The 17,759-nt window shown below is 43.1% G+C and overlaps 2 protein-coding genes across 5 annotated transcripts in view; both read left to right on the top strand.

Annotated features, from left to right (window-relative positions):
• The first annotated feature begins 9,298 nt into the window (after window positions 1-9,298).
• Window positions 9,299-10,739, top strand: LOC118509812 (serine protease Hayan-like). The gene is made up of 5 exons (XM_036050966.1): window positions 9,299-9,591; window positions 9,676-9,704; window positions 9,775-10,040; window positions 10,105-10,214; window positions 10,305-10,739. The coding sequence occupies exons 1-5, from the start codon at window positions 9,411-9,413 to the stop codon at window positions 10,643-10,645; spliced, it is 927 nt and encodes a 308-aa protein (XP_035906859.1). The 5' UTR covers window positions 9,299-9,410; the 3' UTR covers window positions 10,646-10,739.
• A 5,459-nt stretch (window positions 10,740-16,198) lies between these two features.
• Window positions 16,199-17,759, top strand: part of LOC118509900 — a 47,361-nt gene continuing 45,800 nt past the window's right edge. For 3 of the 4 annotated variants that reach the window (XM_036051157.1, XM_036051159.1, XM_036051158.1), the window contains exon 1: window positions 16,199-16,983. The gene's annotated coding sequence lies outside the window, so the exon portion shown is untranslated. The remainder of the gene's footprint in view (window positions 16,984-17,759) is intronic. The other variant, XM_036051155.1, reaches the window with a different exon arrangement.

The following is a 17,759-nucleotide window of genomic DNA, read 5'->3' as shown; positions in this document are numbered from 1 at the left end:
TGCCCCGCTAATGAAAGGGCTTAGAGCCTACAACTCTCTTGAAAACAATGTTGTATTTTGATTTAAGAGAACCTATGTACGTAGTTTAGTTCCGTTACACGATTCAAAAATGCGAATTATTTATTAATTGATTTCCCTGCGACTGTAGGGCATTTAAGCTTAGAGTGAGGTCTAAAAACAAACAAGAAGTAAAACTAAAAAAGAAAAACTCTGATATCGATCCGAAATCGAATTGCTGAATGCCATGAGAAGTAGTTCAATTTCTTTTTCGTATCACGAAACAGGTTCATTCGATGAACCAGATTCATTAGAAACGTTCATCCCTGCAAGGGAGAAACTGCTTGAATGGCTCAACACATACGTTCCTACTGGACCAACAGCAACCGGTCCAGTTGGATTCTGTTTAAAGGTCCAACCAAACTGCAGTTCCTGTTAGAATTAGGAACATCAACGAAACCTGACTGCAGCATGGTACGGTACGGTACGATGATGGAGGAAAAATTCGAGCAAAATAAAAAAGGCTGGTGGTTGGAATCATCCTTCCTCGTTGGTTGGTATCGAAACAGTTGGGAAAACGTAGCAAGTTGGAAATCAGATAAACACGGTGAAACGCGGCGGACAGTACGATTACCCCCTTCCCGACCAGCGCCACGACACGGCTGTCGAAAAATGATGAATGGGTGAAATGCTCGGATGCGGTGCTTCAGTCCATTGTTCAAGACCACCCGGGGCTACCTTTGAGGAAGCTGTTAGCCAGCATTTTTCACTGACCGCGGTACTGCTCAAACTTTCACCGGTTTTTTTTTCTTTTGCGGTTCATGTGATAGCTGGGCGATGATGGGCGCTACGGCGGTTGGGTACGGGCTAGGATCGCATGAAGGACGATACTTGTTAAACGAAGTACGTTAAAACCAGCTTGCGCACGCGCTGGAATTGTGGTGGTTTTTGCCGTTTCTTTGGACCAGCAATTTATGGACAGGTGGAGGATTGTCCTTGCGCGTGTGCCGATCAAGGATGCGGGTCAATGGATGTTGGAACATTGGTATGGGTAACTAGGATGAGTTGAGAATAATAGGAAACGGACCAGAGTAAGGTAAAACAAAATTATATTCATGTGAAAATGAGTATAAAGTGTATTGTACATAGTAACGCAAACACTTTTAGCACTATCCTGTAGCGAACACATAATGTTTTTGCTTTCTTCTTTCTTCTTTCTTGGCACTACAACCTCGATAGGTCTCAGCTTGCCATTTCTGGCTCTCTGTGACTTGAATCTACCCGTAGCAAAGTAGTCAGCTCTGCGTACGGAGAGGCGGTCTGGATGGGATTTGAACCTCGGTTCTGCCGTGAGAAGACCGGCGCCGTTATCGCCTCTGCCACTGAATCGCCCCACATATAATGTTTAAACACATAAAAACTGTTTCTTAAACATTGGTATATTTTATTGTTTTATTAATTATGACGGTCCGAACATTGGTATTTTCTCACTTGTTATATGTTTTCACTTAACGATAGTAACGATTTACTCTTGAAGTTTGGTTTTACCTTTCTCACTATTCTCTCAAACTCTCACATTAAGTAACTTTCGATCGATCGTTCAGAACGAAAACCGCAATTAGCAAATATTGGTCAGGCTTGATGCGTCAAGAAATTAATGAGACACACGTAAACGCAAGCGTAGGTAATGCGTACGGCATAACCGTTCAGCCTTGTCACTGGCAAGTGGTGGATCGGGTTAATTGGTATATTTTAAACGACTTACTCCAGCGATCATGATGCTCTCATGAGGAAGTGGAAGTCTTTTCACGGCAGCTTATTGTTCTGTTCTGTTTTTTTCTTCTTTTTCTCGTGGAAATGGTTAAACGTGCCATTAAGAAATTATCTCAAGGTGTCAGTTTAATTTTTTGGTTTTTAATTCACCTAGCGCATCGTGCACAAGACCTTGAGAAAAGTGGCCTTCCAGTGTATGTATGTATGGTGGTTAAGGGTGCGGAACTGTCCAAGCGCCGACCATGTGCTTCCGTGCTCTGCGGTGACAGATGGATGGTATCCTCGCTGGCTACGGCACTACTAAGCCATTAACAAAACACGCGACAAGCGAAGGATATTTGTTTATGTTGACGAATATTTATGTTTTGTGCTTGTGAAAATGACTCCCAAAATGATCCTCCAGTAAACGGGCGGTGCGGTTGATGGCCCGTGGGACTTGTGGAAATGACAAAAAAACAACAATAAAAAAAAAGTAAATTTTTTATACATTTGTCACATTTCAGTGGCTAACAGACGTCATATGTCACTCGAATTTGGGTCATCTAAAACTAGCACTAGCATCCTGGTATTTAATTTGAGCATTCAAATCGTATCATTTAAAAGGTATTAGCGCAAAGGGATGCCTGTTAGTTGATGCCTCGAAAACCGGGAAGCGCTGCGCTTCTACTATTCAAATGGTTAAGTGATATTGCATTAGTTCCAAATTAGAAGCTAGCCCGCCCGTGCACCGAAGGGCACTGACAATTTGAACATTAGCGGTTATGCAAAGCGCACAACAAATTTCAGCGCTCGTTCTCGTAGCACCTTCCTTGCTTCGGGCACGTACAGCGGGGCCATACATAATTGCATAGCACGTGCTCCATAATGCACCCCTTTCGGGGCTCGCGTTCGGTAGCGTTATCAAGCGGTATTGGCTACAATTAATTTAACGACAACAGTAACACCCGCTGACTTGCGCCGGAACAATCGCCGGCTGCGAAAGGACTAAGTAGCGTGTAAGGTTGGTGGACACGGACTGTACCATGAGTATTGGATGGTAACGGCGCCGAGTGGCAAGCGGCGTGGTATGCCACTTCCATTGCATTGGACATATGGTTCGCGAAGGCCATCGGGCTTGTTGCAGCGTACTGTAGAAAATGCATGTAAAAAATATAAATGCTCTTATTTTGATGCATTATTTATGGGTGTTCATTAACCTAGACATGGTGTGCGTTGGATGAGTGTACCGATCATAAGCATCCGTCTCTTTGTTTGAAACCGTTCGTTATTGTCCGTCGTTGACATTGTTATTGGGTTGGAGGGCAGTTTTAACGTTTTACCTAGTTGCAGCATTTTTAAAGCAAGTTTCAATTTCAACGAACTTCTCCGATCAAATGTCCGATGTATTTGTGACTTTGTGAATGGTCATCTCGCTCGCACTGCGACACGCTGATCCTTGTTTATTATTTGTTTGATGTTGCAACTGTGACATCGGAACAAAGATGGGCTAGCACTGTTTATAGAAGAATAAGTTCATTTTGGGACCCGATTCATACCCATGCCCGCCGGCTGAACCCTTTCGATCGTTGCACTTTAACGACACAGGACACAGATTAACCATTGGTGCGCGGTGGGAAGCATGCTGACGGGAGGGAGGGTGATGATATGCACGATGCACCCCAAAACAATGACGAAAGGATTGACTCATTCATTTACCGCGATGCTCGATCTAACGGGTTCAACCGTTCGCTAAGTATAATGAACATTAGCAAAAACCAAGTCGGACCTTTTTTTGTCTGTCCGCGGGCAGCGCTATTGTAGGCCAGGCATGACTTGCAGTGGCCCAAAAGGATTAAACTATTAATGATGATGTACGTAACTGTGCTTGGGTGTGCCTTCGTTGTGTTGGTGATGTATGTTGCAAGCGTGACATTTTTATCAATTGTGTATTCAATGCATAAGAATACAGAGCTTGGAAATTGTACATTTGTTTAAGACCTTTCCAAACATATTTCTAATCAGGAGAGTGAGCGGCTGGAAGGATACTCACAAATACACTGTATCAGTGGCCTTTCGTGTTCTGCTGTTAAAAATATTTTCACCTAGCTTCCAACTCCACGTCGGTTTTGTCCAATCTTTATTGAGTTATCAAAACAACTTTATTCTAACGAGCTGCTTCTTCTATTTCTTAGTTTAACGTCCTAAAAATGGAAATAATTCGAGTACGGCAGTGGAGCAACAAAAGTAAGTTAAAACATCGGGTTTGCTTTAAAAGGACACTTTGTTCCCAATATTCTGAACTTTTACAAATAACTTGCTGAAAGTTAACAACAATTAATAAAATTAACAACAATCAAATTACGGCTTTTTATCACAGTGTCACAAAACACTATCTAATGAATCATTTTTCAGTACCGGTAATGAGCTTCAACAACGCTGGAAAATAAAATATTCCTCCCATGGCATTATAGCGCACTATTTGCAGGTCCCCTTGTTGGCACTAGCTTTGATAGGGGCTTTGAATCAAATTCAAACTGCAAATCATCCAATTTAACGAACGAGAGCAATACGAAGCAAAAATTTGCATAAAACTAAAAGCATGAGCTGTGTCACAGCATGTTCAAATCGGTGACAGTAACAAGCGCTCAGACGGCGCAGTTTCGGATGATGCTCTGAGTGAGCGGCTGCATCCGGAATTCTCCACTGTAACGTCCTATGACTAATTTTTATTTGCTTTGAATAATTGAACCGATACCGATCGATAGATTGCAATAAAATGCATAGATTTAACTGACGAGCAGCAGCAGCCGCAGCAAGGAAGACGTTCGGTAATTTGACGAGCGTTTCGAATTCGACGGGGGTTTTACTTTAGCGAGGAAATAGAACAATTTCACGGTCAGTACAGAGTGACCATCCAGTTAAACGTTCCCGGGTATGTACAGTGGGCTTGAGAACATGCGTGCTCTTCAAATACATTCTGCTTAAGCGACAGCTGTAAGTAGAATAAGCCTGTCGAATCTGCGATCTGTGTTATGCCGGTCGGACGGTCAACAAAACGTTTGTACGGCGTTGAGATATTCCTCACGGCTCAACGGTATGTGAATGCTGCGAACAGTTTTTTTAACGTTCTAAGTATTTTCATCGGCTATTACTCTTAATAAAGAAGCTCTTATTCTGCTAACGCCAGTCACCAGGCAAGTCAGTACCTATAAAAAGGTGCTCAACGTTACTGGTTATGGCTTCATTAAAATCCGAGACAGAGAAAAAAAAACGGATCCATTGGACGGATGGTCATTGTGCACGTAAAACTGAAGATAAAATACATCAAAATCAAGTATCTGCAATAACTGCAGCTGAATAGAAACCACTGTTCCAGATATAGATGTTCTCTGGGCACAACGGGATGTAGTCTCATCTCTCAGATGATTGATTCGTGATGCTGGCACAAAGCAGCAAACACTCGTATGGTCATCAATTGTTGATTGAATGACAGTGACGTGTACCCTGTAAGGAATCGATTCCCTTGCTCTGAAGCCCAATAGCGCAAAGTCATCTAAAATCTGAATAAACGGAAACGGGCGCAAAAAAAAAAAATCGGACCGAATGCATTGAAAAGCTAGGCTCACCAGGCACGGAATCATCGACTGCACGGCCAAAAACGATACATTTGAAGGGTTCCTTCACCCAGGGGATTATTTATTTTAATCGAACAATAATAAGCTCTACAATCGCCAACGTAACGACACATCATAAATATGATGCCTACATAAGTTGTCTTGCAGTTTTTTTGTGCGTTCTTCCTTTAATGAAGATAATTTAATGAAAAATGGGTAATTTAGTGTGCTGTTAGTGCATTATTTTCGAGCCATAGTTCCTTCAATAGAAATTCAAGTGTGACACAAAGAATGCAAAATCGAAATAAACTTTCGATGGGAACGTCCGAAGAATTACAAAAAAAATGCTTTCCATGCACCGTTTTCTCCCTGTCTGTCAGTCATAATTTTCCAAAACTTGATCCATCGACAGGGGTTTGTAGTTCGTGTGGAAAACGAAAGCTACACAGGGAACAGGGATAATGAGTACAGTAACAGGGATAACGAGATTTCCAGAGGTCAACGGGACGGTCAATCGGATCTCGTACGGGTCGAGATTTGCACGATGCATGCGAGAGTTAGAGGGTTAGTTTGAAGATCGGATGTCCCCAACATAGCATACAATGTTAGTCTACAACAGTATTGCTAACTCGGGCAAAGCGATCGGACCACGCAACGATAGGAAAGTATAAGAAAATAATCCCTTTTGTAGCCAATCCAATCAATAGATGGACAATTTATGCATGTGATTAAACTAACTGGGGTAGCAGTAGCGTACTGCAGATCCAAACGTTTACTTCACTCGATTAAATCCGGCAAATATGACATCATTATGTGCTGAAGCAAGCGGAATATAGAATTATTTGGTATAATCGCTTAAAGCTGCTGGTATAATGGAAACGAGTGCAGAGCCGAACAGCTACGTCTTGTTTCACATTTGCTTTATAACATTACAGTTTCAGTTAGGATAAAGCTAGATTGGGATTTACGATCAAATAAATTTTGCAAATAAAATAACATATTCGTGTATTATTTTGTAAATTCTGGAGAAAACATCCTGCACCTGGTAATCTCTACAGCTACCAGGACAGCTTAAAAACTGTCCAAAGCCTCAATACGCTTGCTACAGATACTTCAGTCGAACCGGTAATGAAGATAATTTTACCATTGATACACAAGCGCAACGCAGCGTAAAGTATTCCACGAAAAGCGTAAAATAATAATGACTTATTTCGCTCAAATACCGGTACGAAGATGTCATGAAGGTTCGCCGGCATTGGACAACGCTCTGAAGCATGCTTAATGCAACTCACATCTGCAACGATGTGTCCGATCGTGAATTGCGATGATGTCGTAAATTTAAAATCTTTTGAAAGTGGTTGAATTCAGTATCCCAGAATTTGTTACGCATACGATTGGTGTAGACTTTCGTACATGTGCTGGCCAAGAACTGATCGTCACACATTGCAGCTACAGACAACAGTATCATTCTTCAAGGATCGCCGATGTAACTTGTGTTTGCTTTGTTACCTCGCACTACTGGGAGCTGAAGCCCACCTTGCCAGTCGGTCGGTCGGTCGGTCGGTCGGCGTTGGTGTTGGCTCACCTATTTATCATCGACGATTGAGCAACGATGAAACGCGTGTAATCATCCGCTAGATTCGGTGCGAAAGATCGAGATAAATTATTATTATTTCATTTTTTTAACTGTCACGTTTTATTGTGGCCCAAAAGCGTTGTGAGTGCCTAAGCAAACCAGTCGATAAGGTTTTGCTTGAGCGACAGGCGATGGCGAAGGCGAACAAAAGACATCATGATTTGTTTTAAGCGTTCTAATTGTTGTTTGATGTTGGCTGATCGATAAAAAAGGAACGTACGAAGGAACGAAGCAAACCGGCCACAAAACAACAGCTTTCGAAGCACGTGCGAGGTCTTGGCTAGAACTATGTGTGACGCAGCCAGTACCACTAATCACGACTCTTGACCTTTCATCTGCAGCACTAGCCGATTGTGTGTGATGGATTGAAGATCAATGAAGGAAAAAAAAAACAGAAACGATATAAGATTGTGGCGCAAGGGTCTAAGGAAGGAGGGATGGCGTATCCTAGGTATAGAAAAGAACGGTGGATTCCGTTAACCGGTCCTCATATTTCAGTTTCTTTGTCAAGCTGAAGGAAGAAATCGAAGGTCGAAGGAATGGTTTTTACCAGGAGAAAAAGACGACAAAATTAAACAATGAACGTGCTCCCTCGCATGCACACACCGGCACGTGGGTGATAAATAATGCAGCTGGCAGGCCCAATTCGACAGCCTCTGAAGCCAGAGAGACAGACAGACAGACAAGGACGAAATATAGAGAGGGAAGTGCCTTTTTCATAACAAGATTTATATAGAAAGTTAGCTACGGAGTATTCGTGTATTAAGAGTAAAATAATAGCAAAGTTTGTGAAAATTTGAGAAAGTCTTGTGTAAATGTTGCGTCGAGTTCAATCACAGCATTTATCAACGTCATGATTAATTATAATATTTGATGAGCTAATATTTGATTACCAACGTTCGCTGTGCGATCAAACAAATCACGACCGATCACGAAAGGGTTTTTTTTCCATATTCGAGTGTGTATGTGTTTGGGACGCGTTATGCAGTTTTGAGGTTCAGACAGGTAAACATTGAATTTACATTTCCTTCCTCAAGGTGCATTTAACGCGCGTTATTCAAACACCGGGTGCTAGCTTGACACCCGCATTCTAACCATGATCATACAAAAAAAAAACATTGTTCGCGTTGCACCAATCCACGTTCTGCATTCCAATTTTCGGGCCATCAACACTAGTTTGTCATTTTGGTTCCTCTTTCCTTTTTTGTACATGTGTGTGTGTGTGTGTGTGTGCGTAGGTTTTATTTCGTAGACCTTCCTCAATTCAAAGGAAAGGAATTCTTCACCACGGGTGCTCGATCGAATGAAAGCATGGTAATGACTTCCGTAAAACGGCGTTACATGATGTTGACAAAAAACAAAATCCTTTTCCTTGCAATTGCCTTACCAGTTGCTTTAAGATTGCTATTTGTGCTTCACTGTGCGCCGGATGTGCGTAGGATGGACGATTTTCTACTTTGCCGGGACGATTACAATGAAGCAGAACAAAAAGGAGAGTTTTAGAAAAATTCGTAAAAGCCGTTCAACGTACAAATAACGTTGAAGTAAGTGCGTTTGAAGTGAAACTGATTGTTGTAAAAAATAATCCAATGAGTGTTTTTATTAAAAAAAATTCAAATAAATTGAATTAAAGAGCACGAAGACACACACGGAACACACAATTAACATGCTAGGCTAAACAAATCAAACCAAAGCATATAGCGAAAACAGTATTTACAGTAAAGCTGCTACAGTATAAGCGTTATGTTAATAATGGTGGGAAACTTTCCTTCAGGAACAGTGATCAATCCACTATTGTGTTCAATATAAAACTGTTCAAGGATGGGTAATTTGGAATTGTACCATAATTTGACACAGTCAGAATTAGCTTCGTTTGGTTGCTGCAAATAATGTAGTGCAGGGATCTGCAGGAAGGGTCATCTCACCCATTTCAGATCTATCTCGACCACACGTATCGTGAGAATGTGGCACTTTCGGAACCAAAGTTGAACAAACGAGTTCAACTACACCCCTACACCAGTGCAAAATAGATCACCCAAATTGTTCGCTTGCAAAGGCATTGGAAGAGGGTGTAAGATTTCATTTCAAACAGATGTTAAACGGTTCACACAGTTTTTAGTAAAAATAGATAGCCACAGGAACTAGTTACGTTTGCGCAATATTTTGCATTACATGCATGCATCACACACCATTGAGGATCAGGACCATCAACTGCTGATAACGATCACTGTTCCAACAGCGTGTGCCGTAATTATTGGTTGATAAGAAGTTCATTCCCCTGCACTGCTTGAATCATCGTCGCGAGGGCTGTACTGCAGTGCATTAGCTTAATGTGAGCTGCAGTTCAATAGCAGGTTTCGTGTGGATCGTGTCGGCGGTTGCTTGAGTTGAGTGGATCAAGTGGTTTAAACATGTCGAAAGCTTTAGTTTGGTTATCCGTAGTCATTGCATGCTTCCACATCCACGGGTGTGAGGCTGACGCTCGTAAACCGTTCAATATGAGTCAAGTTAGTACGACGGACCCCACACGATACCATGCGTTACGATTGTTTAACAATGATCATCCTAACCGTCTGCGACCTGCACTGAAAAGTAATTGAAACTGTGTGCGAGAACTACACCTCAAGCTCCAACAAGTGTAAATGTAATTTTTTTTTCATTCTCTTTCATTCGCAGAGTGTCCAATAGCCAACATGCTATTTCCGGTAAGATGTTGCACGGAGGTGCACTAGAATGGAAGAATTATTAATTAGCATATTCTTATAACGCCTTTAGGTGAAGATATTTTCTACTCAAGAACCATACTTTTGCCCGGCAGTGTTTATTAGCGCTGACTCGCTGCTAGCTTCGGCGTTGTGCCTCAAAATGATACAACCGATGGACGATCATCCGTCGAGCCACATGTTTGTGCTGGTCGAGGCAGAGCACGTGTTCTATTACGAAGGTGGCCGCCGATACGTAAACAAAATATTCTACCATCCCAAACTGGACGAAGAACCGGCGTACCATAACGTGGCCGTTGTGAAGCTGCGCAATCCAATGTAATTCAGTCGCTCGCGTCTCACGGTGTCAGCAAATAATGTCCTGTCCTATCTTATGTTGCAGCCGCGAAACGGTGACGGCAGGCGGGCAAAGCATTGTGGCATGCTTATGGTCGGAAGTGAGTCTGCGCAATGACAGGGTATATCTGGGCGAGTGGTTCAAGTATCAGCCAGGTAGGTCAGGAAGGTGCATGGATAACATAAAAAAAGGATCAGAGCAACACAGCGGAATACACCGGCATCCACTTCGCTTTTACTTTGCAGAACAAAATGCTGCTTTCCGCTGGCTCGATCTTCCGGTCATAACGCGCAAGGAGTGTCGCGAAGAGCTGTCCAAAAGCAAAGCTAACGTACCGGAATTTGATCGCGGAGTGGTCGAATCGCAACTGTGTGTGAAGGATGCGAAAAACCGAACGATGATCGAATTTTGTGAAGCACGCACCTCCGGACCATTGTTCATGACGCTCGGCAGCACGGTTTATGTGGTCGGGATGCCCACGGTGCATATCGATGATTGCAACGTGCACGTGGAGGTGTTTAATAGGGTGGCGTCTTTTCTGGATTGGATTGAAGCTATCGTGTGGCCACATTTGGAAGCTCCGTAGGCCGTTTTGGCTGTTGTTGTTGAAGAAACATTCAAATGAATGCTTATTGTTATGTTTTAAATAAATCATACTGTTGTTGCTTTCTTAATATCTATAGGTAAGGGGACATAATTTGGTAAACGCTTACCCTGACGCTACTATTCCACTGAACTGTGTTCATACTTTCCACGTGTTCAGCTGAGTTCAACTGTAAATTAGGTTACAGTTGTTTGGACGTTAGATACCGATGACGTCGACGAGGGTTTTCGTTCTGCGATACGTTCGAGGCGATACGGAGGGTTCACAAGGGTTTTTTTTTTATTTGCACGCATGCTGTTAAAATTGTTTTTAGATTAAGTTTTACAGAAAACAAAAATGTGCTTAGATAATTGGTGGTTTGGTATTACACTTCTTAAGCTAAAAAAAAACAATTCAAGACGGTACTGGTATCCACGGATACCAGTAGTGAATAAACCAAATTAGTGTGTAGGGTACACATTAGACGCAGGGCGCAGAGGGCTGTATGCGTGTATCGTTTCCACGTATAATTATAGGCCTCGGTCAAGACGTTTACAACCATTGGAAAGTGAGAACAAGTTCTCCCGGCGTGTTTCAACCAACGTTTGTGGTTTTGTGTGGAAGAAATGTGAGATTGAGAGTTTTTTTTTGTGTCAAAAAAAAAACGGACGAACAGTGGATGTTTGCAGGCCGCAAGGAATTAAATTATTATTCTTTCATTAGTAATAATGGGTGCAAACTGTGCCACGGATTATGTTTTGTGAGTGGTGAATTTTGATTCTTCACGCGTGATGAAAGACGTTAAACGGAATTGTAGAAAGGATTTTTTTCCTCTTTCCGGGTATAAAATCCATGAGTAAAGATCTATACATGAAGTTGGTTTAAATAGGTAGCAGTGTAAAACGGCAAAATGCGGCTTTCACCTATGACAATTACTGTACGAAGACGCGTCAAAATGTGTTCTACATAAAATTCTATACAAAATAAAATTATCTGTTCCGATAGGACAGCAAAACGATATGGATCCCATGATAAGGACACGGTAGAAAGCCCGTGTGAACTACAGGCTTTCATACAGTTTCATACTCTACCTGCGTCTTCAATGTTGAGCAGATAAATTGTAGTTAATGAAGACAGGCAACGGTTCATTCGAAAAATCGCATATTCAGATTCGCTAACCCGTCCCTGAAGATCTTGCCTGGCAAAACATTATCCTGAAGGGGTAAATATCGATTGCAACATCGAAAGGCATTTAATGCGTAACGGCAATCATTTGCGCCGATGCTGGCATCCCCTCCGAGAAGCGCAAATGCTGCCTTGCGTAATTAACTCCGAAATTGGTAATAAAACCTGGTGATAATATCGTGTTACCTAATATCCGATCGAATTGCCAAATTCCCATGCACGTTCACAGGGCGAAACGTAAGTAGTTGGGCATAATTTATTCCTCCTTCGTGATTATCAGATATCACCACCAGGCTTTTTTTTTAGAAAATTATCCAGCACATCAGTTATTTAAGCAATTGGCTGATTCTCTCACGTTGAGGATGGTTTGAGAAAGAACCCGCGGGATACTGCAAGCTGCTGCAGAACGTTGTGCTGGTAGTTGTATTCTAGTTTTAAAGACAACCGTCAACAGCCGGATCAGAAAGTAAGTAACATCTGGTACGTGTCATGATAGAGCAACAAAATGAGATTTTATTCGTGCCGGTTGAGTGGTTGAAACGGTTGACCCGCGGTTGATTGGGACGAATCGTAAATGGAGTGAAATGCCACATAAACTGACCACACGCAGGACGATTTGTGATTTTAGCAGGCCTTTCCTGCGCGTCAATGTCATCCATTCGGTCATACCTTTAACTAGGGTGGCAATTAACTTTAACCGCATCGTAAGGTTATAAGGTGCGGTAATAAAAGGAAAAACTGTATGATGATGTCCAGTAATCATAAAAATGCACGGTTCATCATACGTTGGTCATTGTGGTCAGTCGGGGTCAGTCGCTTTTACTATTTCATTAGACCCATGTAGCTACTGTGCGGTTCATACATTACTGTGAGACTATGAGATTATGGTCGACCACACTGTGCTTAGGATCGCCTGTTTGTACATTATAGGGCCTAGAGATCTCTGCGCTAGTTAAGCGTTTTTCTAGGTTTAGTGAATTTTGCTCCGTATATGCTCACCCTAGATGTCTTCTTGACGTCGTCTAAATGAATGATTTGTCCGTTCTAAGAGGAATGAAGCCCTGTACCTGATCTGTAGTAGCAGTTTTGTAAAACACATGATCATCACATGGTAGAAAAGAAGACAATATAATAATTGATTGTCAACATTGTTCTAACGCTCAAATACTCCAATTCAAAGTGGTTTATAAATCTTTTACTCGACTCTGTGATTTCATTCAAAATATCTGCCTGGACGTTAGTAGAACAAAATTGTTTTTCCGTGTGGCTTAAAACAAGTCCAGCGGAACGTTGTCACCCGTGAAAAAGCTACTGTACGTGCGAATAATAATGCCTTTCGGTAGAGTTTGCCCTGAAATGCAAGGGTTCTGCATTCTACGCGGATTATATTGAACCAGTTCCAAGGCTACCGGAGCGTGACATTGTTTTTGCGTCTTTCACTTACTTTCACTCACCTTGCACATACAATCAGGAGGGAGAAAAAACACCGTTCCGCTTAATTGCATGCAACGGTCAAGTCTATCTGATGTCAATGTGCCCACATGCCCACTAGCTGTAGTCGCTATGTGCACAGAAATCAGTGTGTCATCTGCAATGGTTGATCGGGATGATCTAAATCCTCACCAAAATCCGCTCGCCTATGCACAATGCCCTCGGAAGTTCCCGCATAATTTGAACACTTCGTACAAACGAGCTGGTGCAAAGGCGAGCATTTGTCCGTGCTTGGTGACCAACCGATACAGGAGGGCATCATGTAGGACAGGACACATTGTACGAAACGGTGGACATAGATTTATGTGAACGGTAGTGCCGAATGATATTCGTGCGTGACCTGATCGATCGCGTGAAAATGCGGGCTAAATATGTGTGTTCCCCGTACCTAGCCACAAACCAAACGGGCGTTTGGTGCTGGGGTTGAGATACTATATGTAGTTCAGTCGCTTTTATACAAAAGTGCATATATGTGGTACCATTTACCGCCTTGCCGTTCTGTCCGAGAACTCTCCAGGGTTACAGAGCCAAAGGAAAACTAACTCAAGGCAAGCGAAATGGCAAACCAAGCCCTCTTGGTGTTGTACGGCTAAAGAAGAAGACCCACTGCTGTACCTTGTCAGAATTGGTCACGTTGGTTATTGGTGAGTCTCATCGTAGGATGAGCGAACCAAAACCTAATCTGCTTGCTCATTATTTCTACAATCAGATCGGGCAAGGTGTGCAAAAAAAAAAAGATGGGACGTAATTGAAAATCTATTTATGTAAATTTTTAAGCAAAATGAAGCGAGAAAACTAGTTAATGAAGTTTTTGAATTGATGGTTTGGATCAGGAAAACCCCTTATCCTATACCTTACCTGAGCCGGTGGGTGTACGCTTTAATCCTGTCAGTGGCTTTCCACGATGAGGCCCGAACCTGCTATCAGAACCTCGTCTGATGTTCGTTTATTTAGTGCAAATTAGTTCTCCTCAGCTTAAAGCGGCGAATGAGCCTCTAATAATAAACCAAAAGTTCACATCAGCTTGGTTGCAGACATTTACAGCATGCGGTACAGGTGTGAGCTGAACTGAATTGGTCGTGTCCGTTGTGTCTGTTGTGGCATTGTGGGCATTTAAATTTCATACACTTACCTTGTTTTGAAAACATTTCTTACGCTCTTACGATCATGCTTAATCCTATATTGAAATGAGAGATTTTTTAAATTAAAAATCCATCGGCTAATTTTACGAAAAATTCCAGACAAGATTTTTTCGGTATGAATTCAGACGAAAAGTTTGACAGTGTTCAACATAGCCAACTGAACTGGGTGACTGCCATCTAAGCTGGGTTTCGGCAAACAGAATCCCCGGTTCCGGTTTTCTTCTTAGAACACGTTTCCTTATAGACACACGTTTTGCTACAACAGAAATCGGTGCTATAAGGACGTGCCGACCAGGGAACCGGTTCTGGCAAGACAAAATGCTGCGGTATCACAATTGGAAAGATACACGAGGGCCAATTTCGTGTTTCTCAAGGTCATTGTCGAAGATTTCGCGCATCGGCATGAAACATACGCTACGATTGGGACGGTTCTGGACGAGAAGAGGCGTTTGTAGCGAAGAGATACACGTGAGACTATCTAACGTGTTGGGTAAAACGGTTTTAATATTTTACAAAATATCTAACCTACAAAATTAGTGGCTCAAAGCGAGTTTCGATATTAACGATGTAAATGTACACAGTATTGCTGCTAAACTCCCAGCGCAATCTCCTAATAGGATTTCAAATTATTACCAAAATTCGAGAAACATAATAAAGCAATAATAATTCTTCTGTAGGCCGGAACAACAATTAAATAACGCATCCTTCAATACGCAGTGCGTCTGAAGGTGTAGTTTCCGAAGTTGGGCTTCTCTAACCGCCGATGCTCGTCACGGATTGGTGCCCGTAATTGTTCTAATTGGCCCGCTCCTAATGAGCCTTTTAGCTGCCAGTAGTGTGAGGTTTGTGGTGTTTTGGTTTTAGATTTACGCAACGCAACGAATACGCACGTCGTCGTGCTGGGAAAATGGAGAAGTTTTATTCAACATATCCGTTCAACCATACCGATGAGCATGGGGCAAGTCGTTTAACTTAATTAGTGACAGTAAGGAATTCTCCGTGAGTCATTATTTTTTGTGTACATGCTCGATCGTTTCTGGGGTATGTCGTGCGCCGTATGGGGACATTTCGTTGGTGTTTTGGGGTAGGTTTTGATTTTAGATCGATCGTGAACTATCTATCCATCTAGGAACGAACTACCGTCTTCATTTTACCGTCCCGGAATGTTGGTCCCCATCAAAAGGGTCCTCAGTGAATAGCGTAATATTGTATAAGATCATGCGTTACATGGTCTGGTGAGGACAGGGAGCATTCTTTACAGCCGATCTTAGCTGGCTCGATAGTTGGTGATGGCAGCTACATGATAGACCAGCTCTGCTAATGTTCGTCGAACGTTCGTTCTTCAAGTGACACTACATTCGGTCGAATGTTATTTCACCTTCGATCAATCTAACTGGTATCCAGCGTACTGGCATTGCCTTCAGTGCACAACACGTGGTTTGTGTGACTTGAGGCAGTAGTAAGTGGCCTAACACGGGTGGATTAGCATTTTACATTTGTTGTGATCCAGCACAACGGCTGAAGCATCGGTGCAACGACGAAGATATTTAAAGGCGCGTTTTATGCTTGCAGAAAAATGCGAATGCTTGCGAATTCCGTACCAAAGCGAATGAACGACATACGGGTGCACGGTTGCCTACCATTCCTGCGGTGGTATCCCTAGGCTGCCTTCGCGCCAGAGGACGTTGCGCTGCTCGTGGTTCCTGGTTTGTCAAAAACCCCCGCCCGTTTTACGTTGGCTTGCCTGTTCTAGCAGCGCCCCATCTCGCTCTGGTGCGTTCCGTGTGCACCTCAATTGCACCCTTCGGGACAATCGCTTCCTGAAACAGCAGCTCGGGTTTTGAGCGGCGACAGTGCGCGATGAAGCAGCAAAGGATAGAGGGAAAACCGTTGAACGAAGCGAGATAGGTAAGAGCGCTGAAGTACGAGCCGCAAACGAGGGTTCCAACGCTTAGGGTCGACCAGGCAGAAACTTGAGGTGTGTGTGCAGGACCTCTCAAATCGAATCGTAACTGTCCGACGCGAAGGACGTATTTCAGTGTCCCGGGAGCTACGCAACGTGCTCGGTGAAATTTTCACGTGTGCTTCGTGAGGACTGCTCGATTGCATTGCACGAAAGGTGCAGAGCGTGCTGCGAACAGAGTTACTGGAAACGGATCAATGTTCGAGAAAAGACACAACGTGCTTTAGTGCTGCTGTGTTTTGGTGCAAACCAAATGAATTGTGGTCAACTAGTCGACTGGGGAGAGTGTTACCCTTGGAAGGGTTAATGTGCGTGAACCGCTGTTAATCGTGTGGAGTGTGGATTTAAAAAGCAATTGGAACACTGAAATGGAGACTATCTGCACTGTGTACAATCAAAAATGTCTGGAACGTAATTTTCCACTGCTGTGCGAATCGAGCAGAGCGGTATAGTGAACTGTAGCGACTGCATCTTAGAACACGTACAAGAACAATATCGGCCGTTGGATCTGCCCGGACAACGGGAGAAGGATCAAGACATCAGTTCGACAGTATCACCCGGTGAGTACGTGAAATGTCTTCCAAACGGGGCAACAAATTGTACATCAATTCAAATAATTATACGACAATACCGCTTCAAGCCGTCATAGTTAAAAAATAAATAAATAAATAACAAATAATTATGCAAGTGAGGAAGTAATTGTGCGAGCTACCGGAGTTGTGTTAATGTGCGCACGTTTTCCATGCGCTCTTGACATTATCCGGCTGGTTAAGAGTTTTCCCACAATTTCGCGCCGGTGCGCGAGAGGCCGTAAGTGAATTCCGAAATGTTTCCTTGAACGCCTCGCCAGACAAACATCCTGCCATCGAAAGCTAGTTGTTCGCCGTACATGCGCGATCCCACACCGTGACGGTAAATTTATGCACCGATCTTCTCTACACTACCGCCGAGTCTAATGTGGTGTAAAGTCAGTCGTGTGAGCTGTCTCGCCGTGGCACAACCGGGTGCGGAACAGCTGGAATCATGCGGTCAAGGAGAAAAAGATCGGCCGTTTACTGTACTGAGCGACCGTCCGCCCGTCCATTCATTGATGCTTCATGCCTGTGCTATGTTGAAAACGTTTAAAATGTAAAAAATTGCTTTTCTAGCGCAAGGCTTATGAAATGCAATAATGGGGTTTGTGTTTCGAATCGGGTGTGTGGTTCGCGCTTTACCGATACGAACGCACCTCCGGGGCCGCGTATGTCGTCGTTGCCGTGGTGAGCCGAAGAAACGCATTCAACCAGATCCCTTTGCGTGACGACCTGCACTACGCTGCGCTGCGCTCCTATGACTG

The sequence above is a fragment of the Anopheles stephensi genome, chromosome 3, assembly GCF_013141755.1.
Source record: "Anopheles stephensi strain Indian chromosome 3, UCI_ANSTEP_V1.0, whole genome shotgun sequence".
Classification (NCBI taxonomy): Eukaryota; Metazoa; Arthropoda; class Insecta; order Diptera; family Culicidae; genus Anopheles; species Anopheles stephensi.
The sequence above is the reverse complement of the archived record's forward strand: the minus strand, read 5'-3'. Positions and strand labels throughout refer to the sequence as shown.

Coding starts and splice junctions, on each gene's coding strand:
- LOC118509812 (XM_036050966.1), top strand. CDS start 9,411: ATGTCGAAAGCTTTAGTTTGGTTATCCGTAGTCATTGCATGCTTCCAC. Junction 9,592..9,675: donor TCTGCGACCTGCACTGAAAA/GTAATTGAAACT, acceptor TTTCATTCGCAG/AGTGTCCAATAGCCAACATG. Junction 10,041..10,104: donor GTGAAGCTGCGCAATCCAAT/GTAATTCAGTCG, acceptor CTTATGTTGCAG/CCGCGAAACGGTGACGGCAG.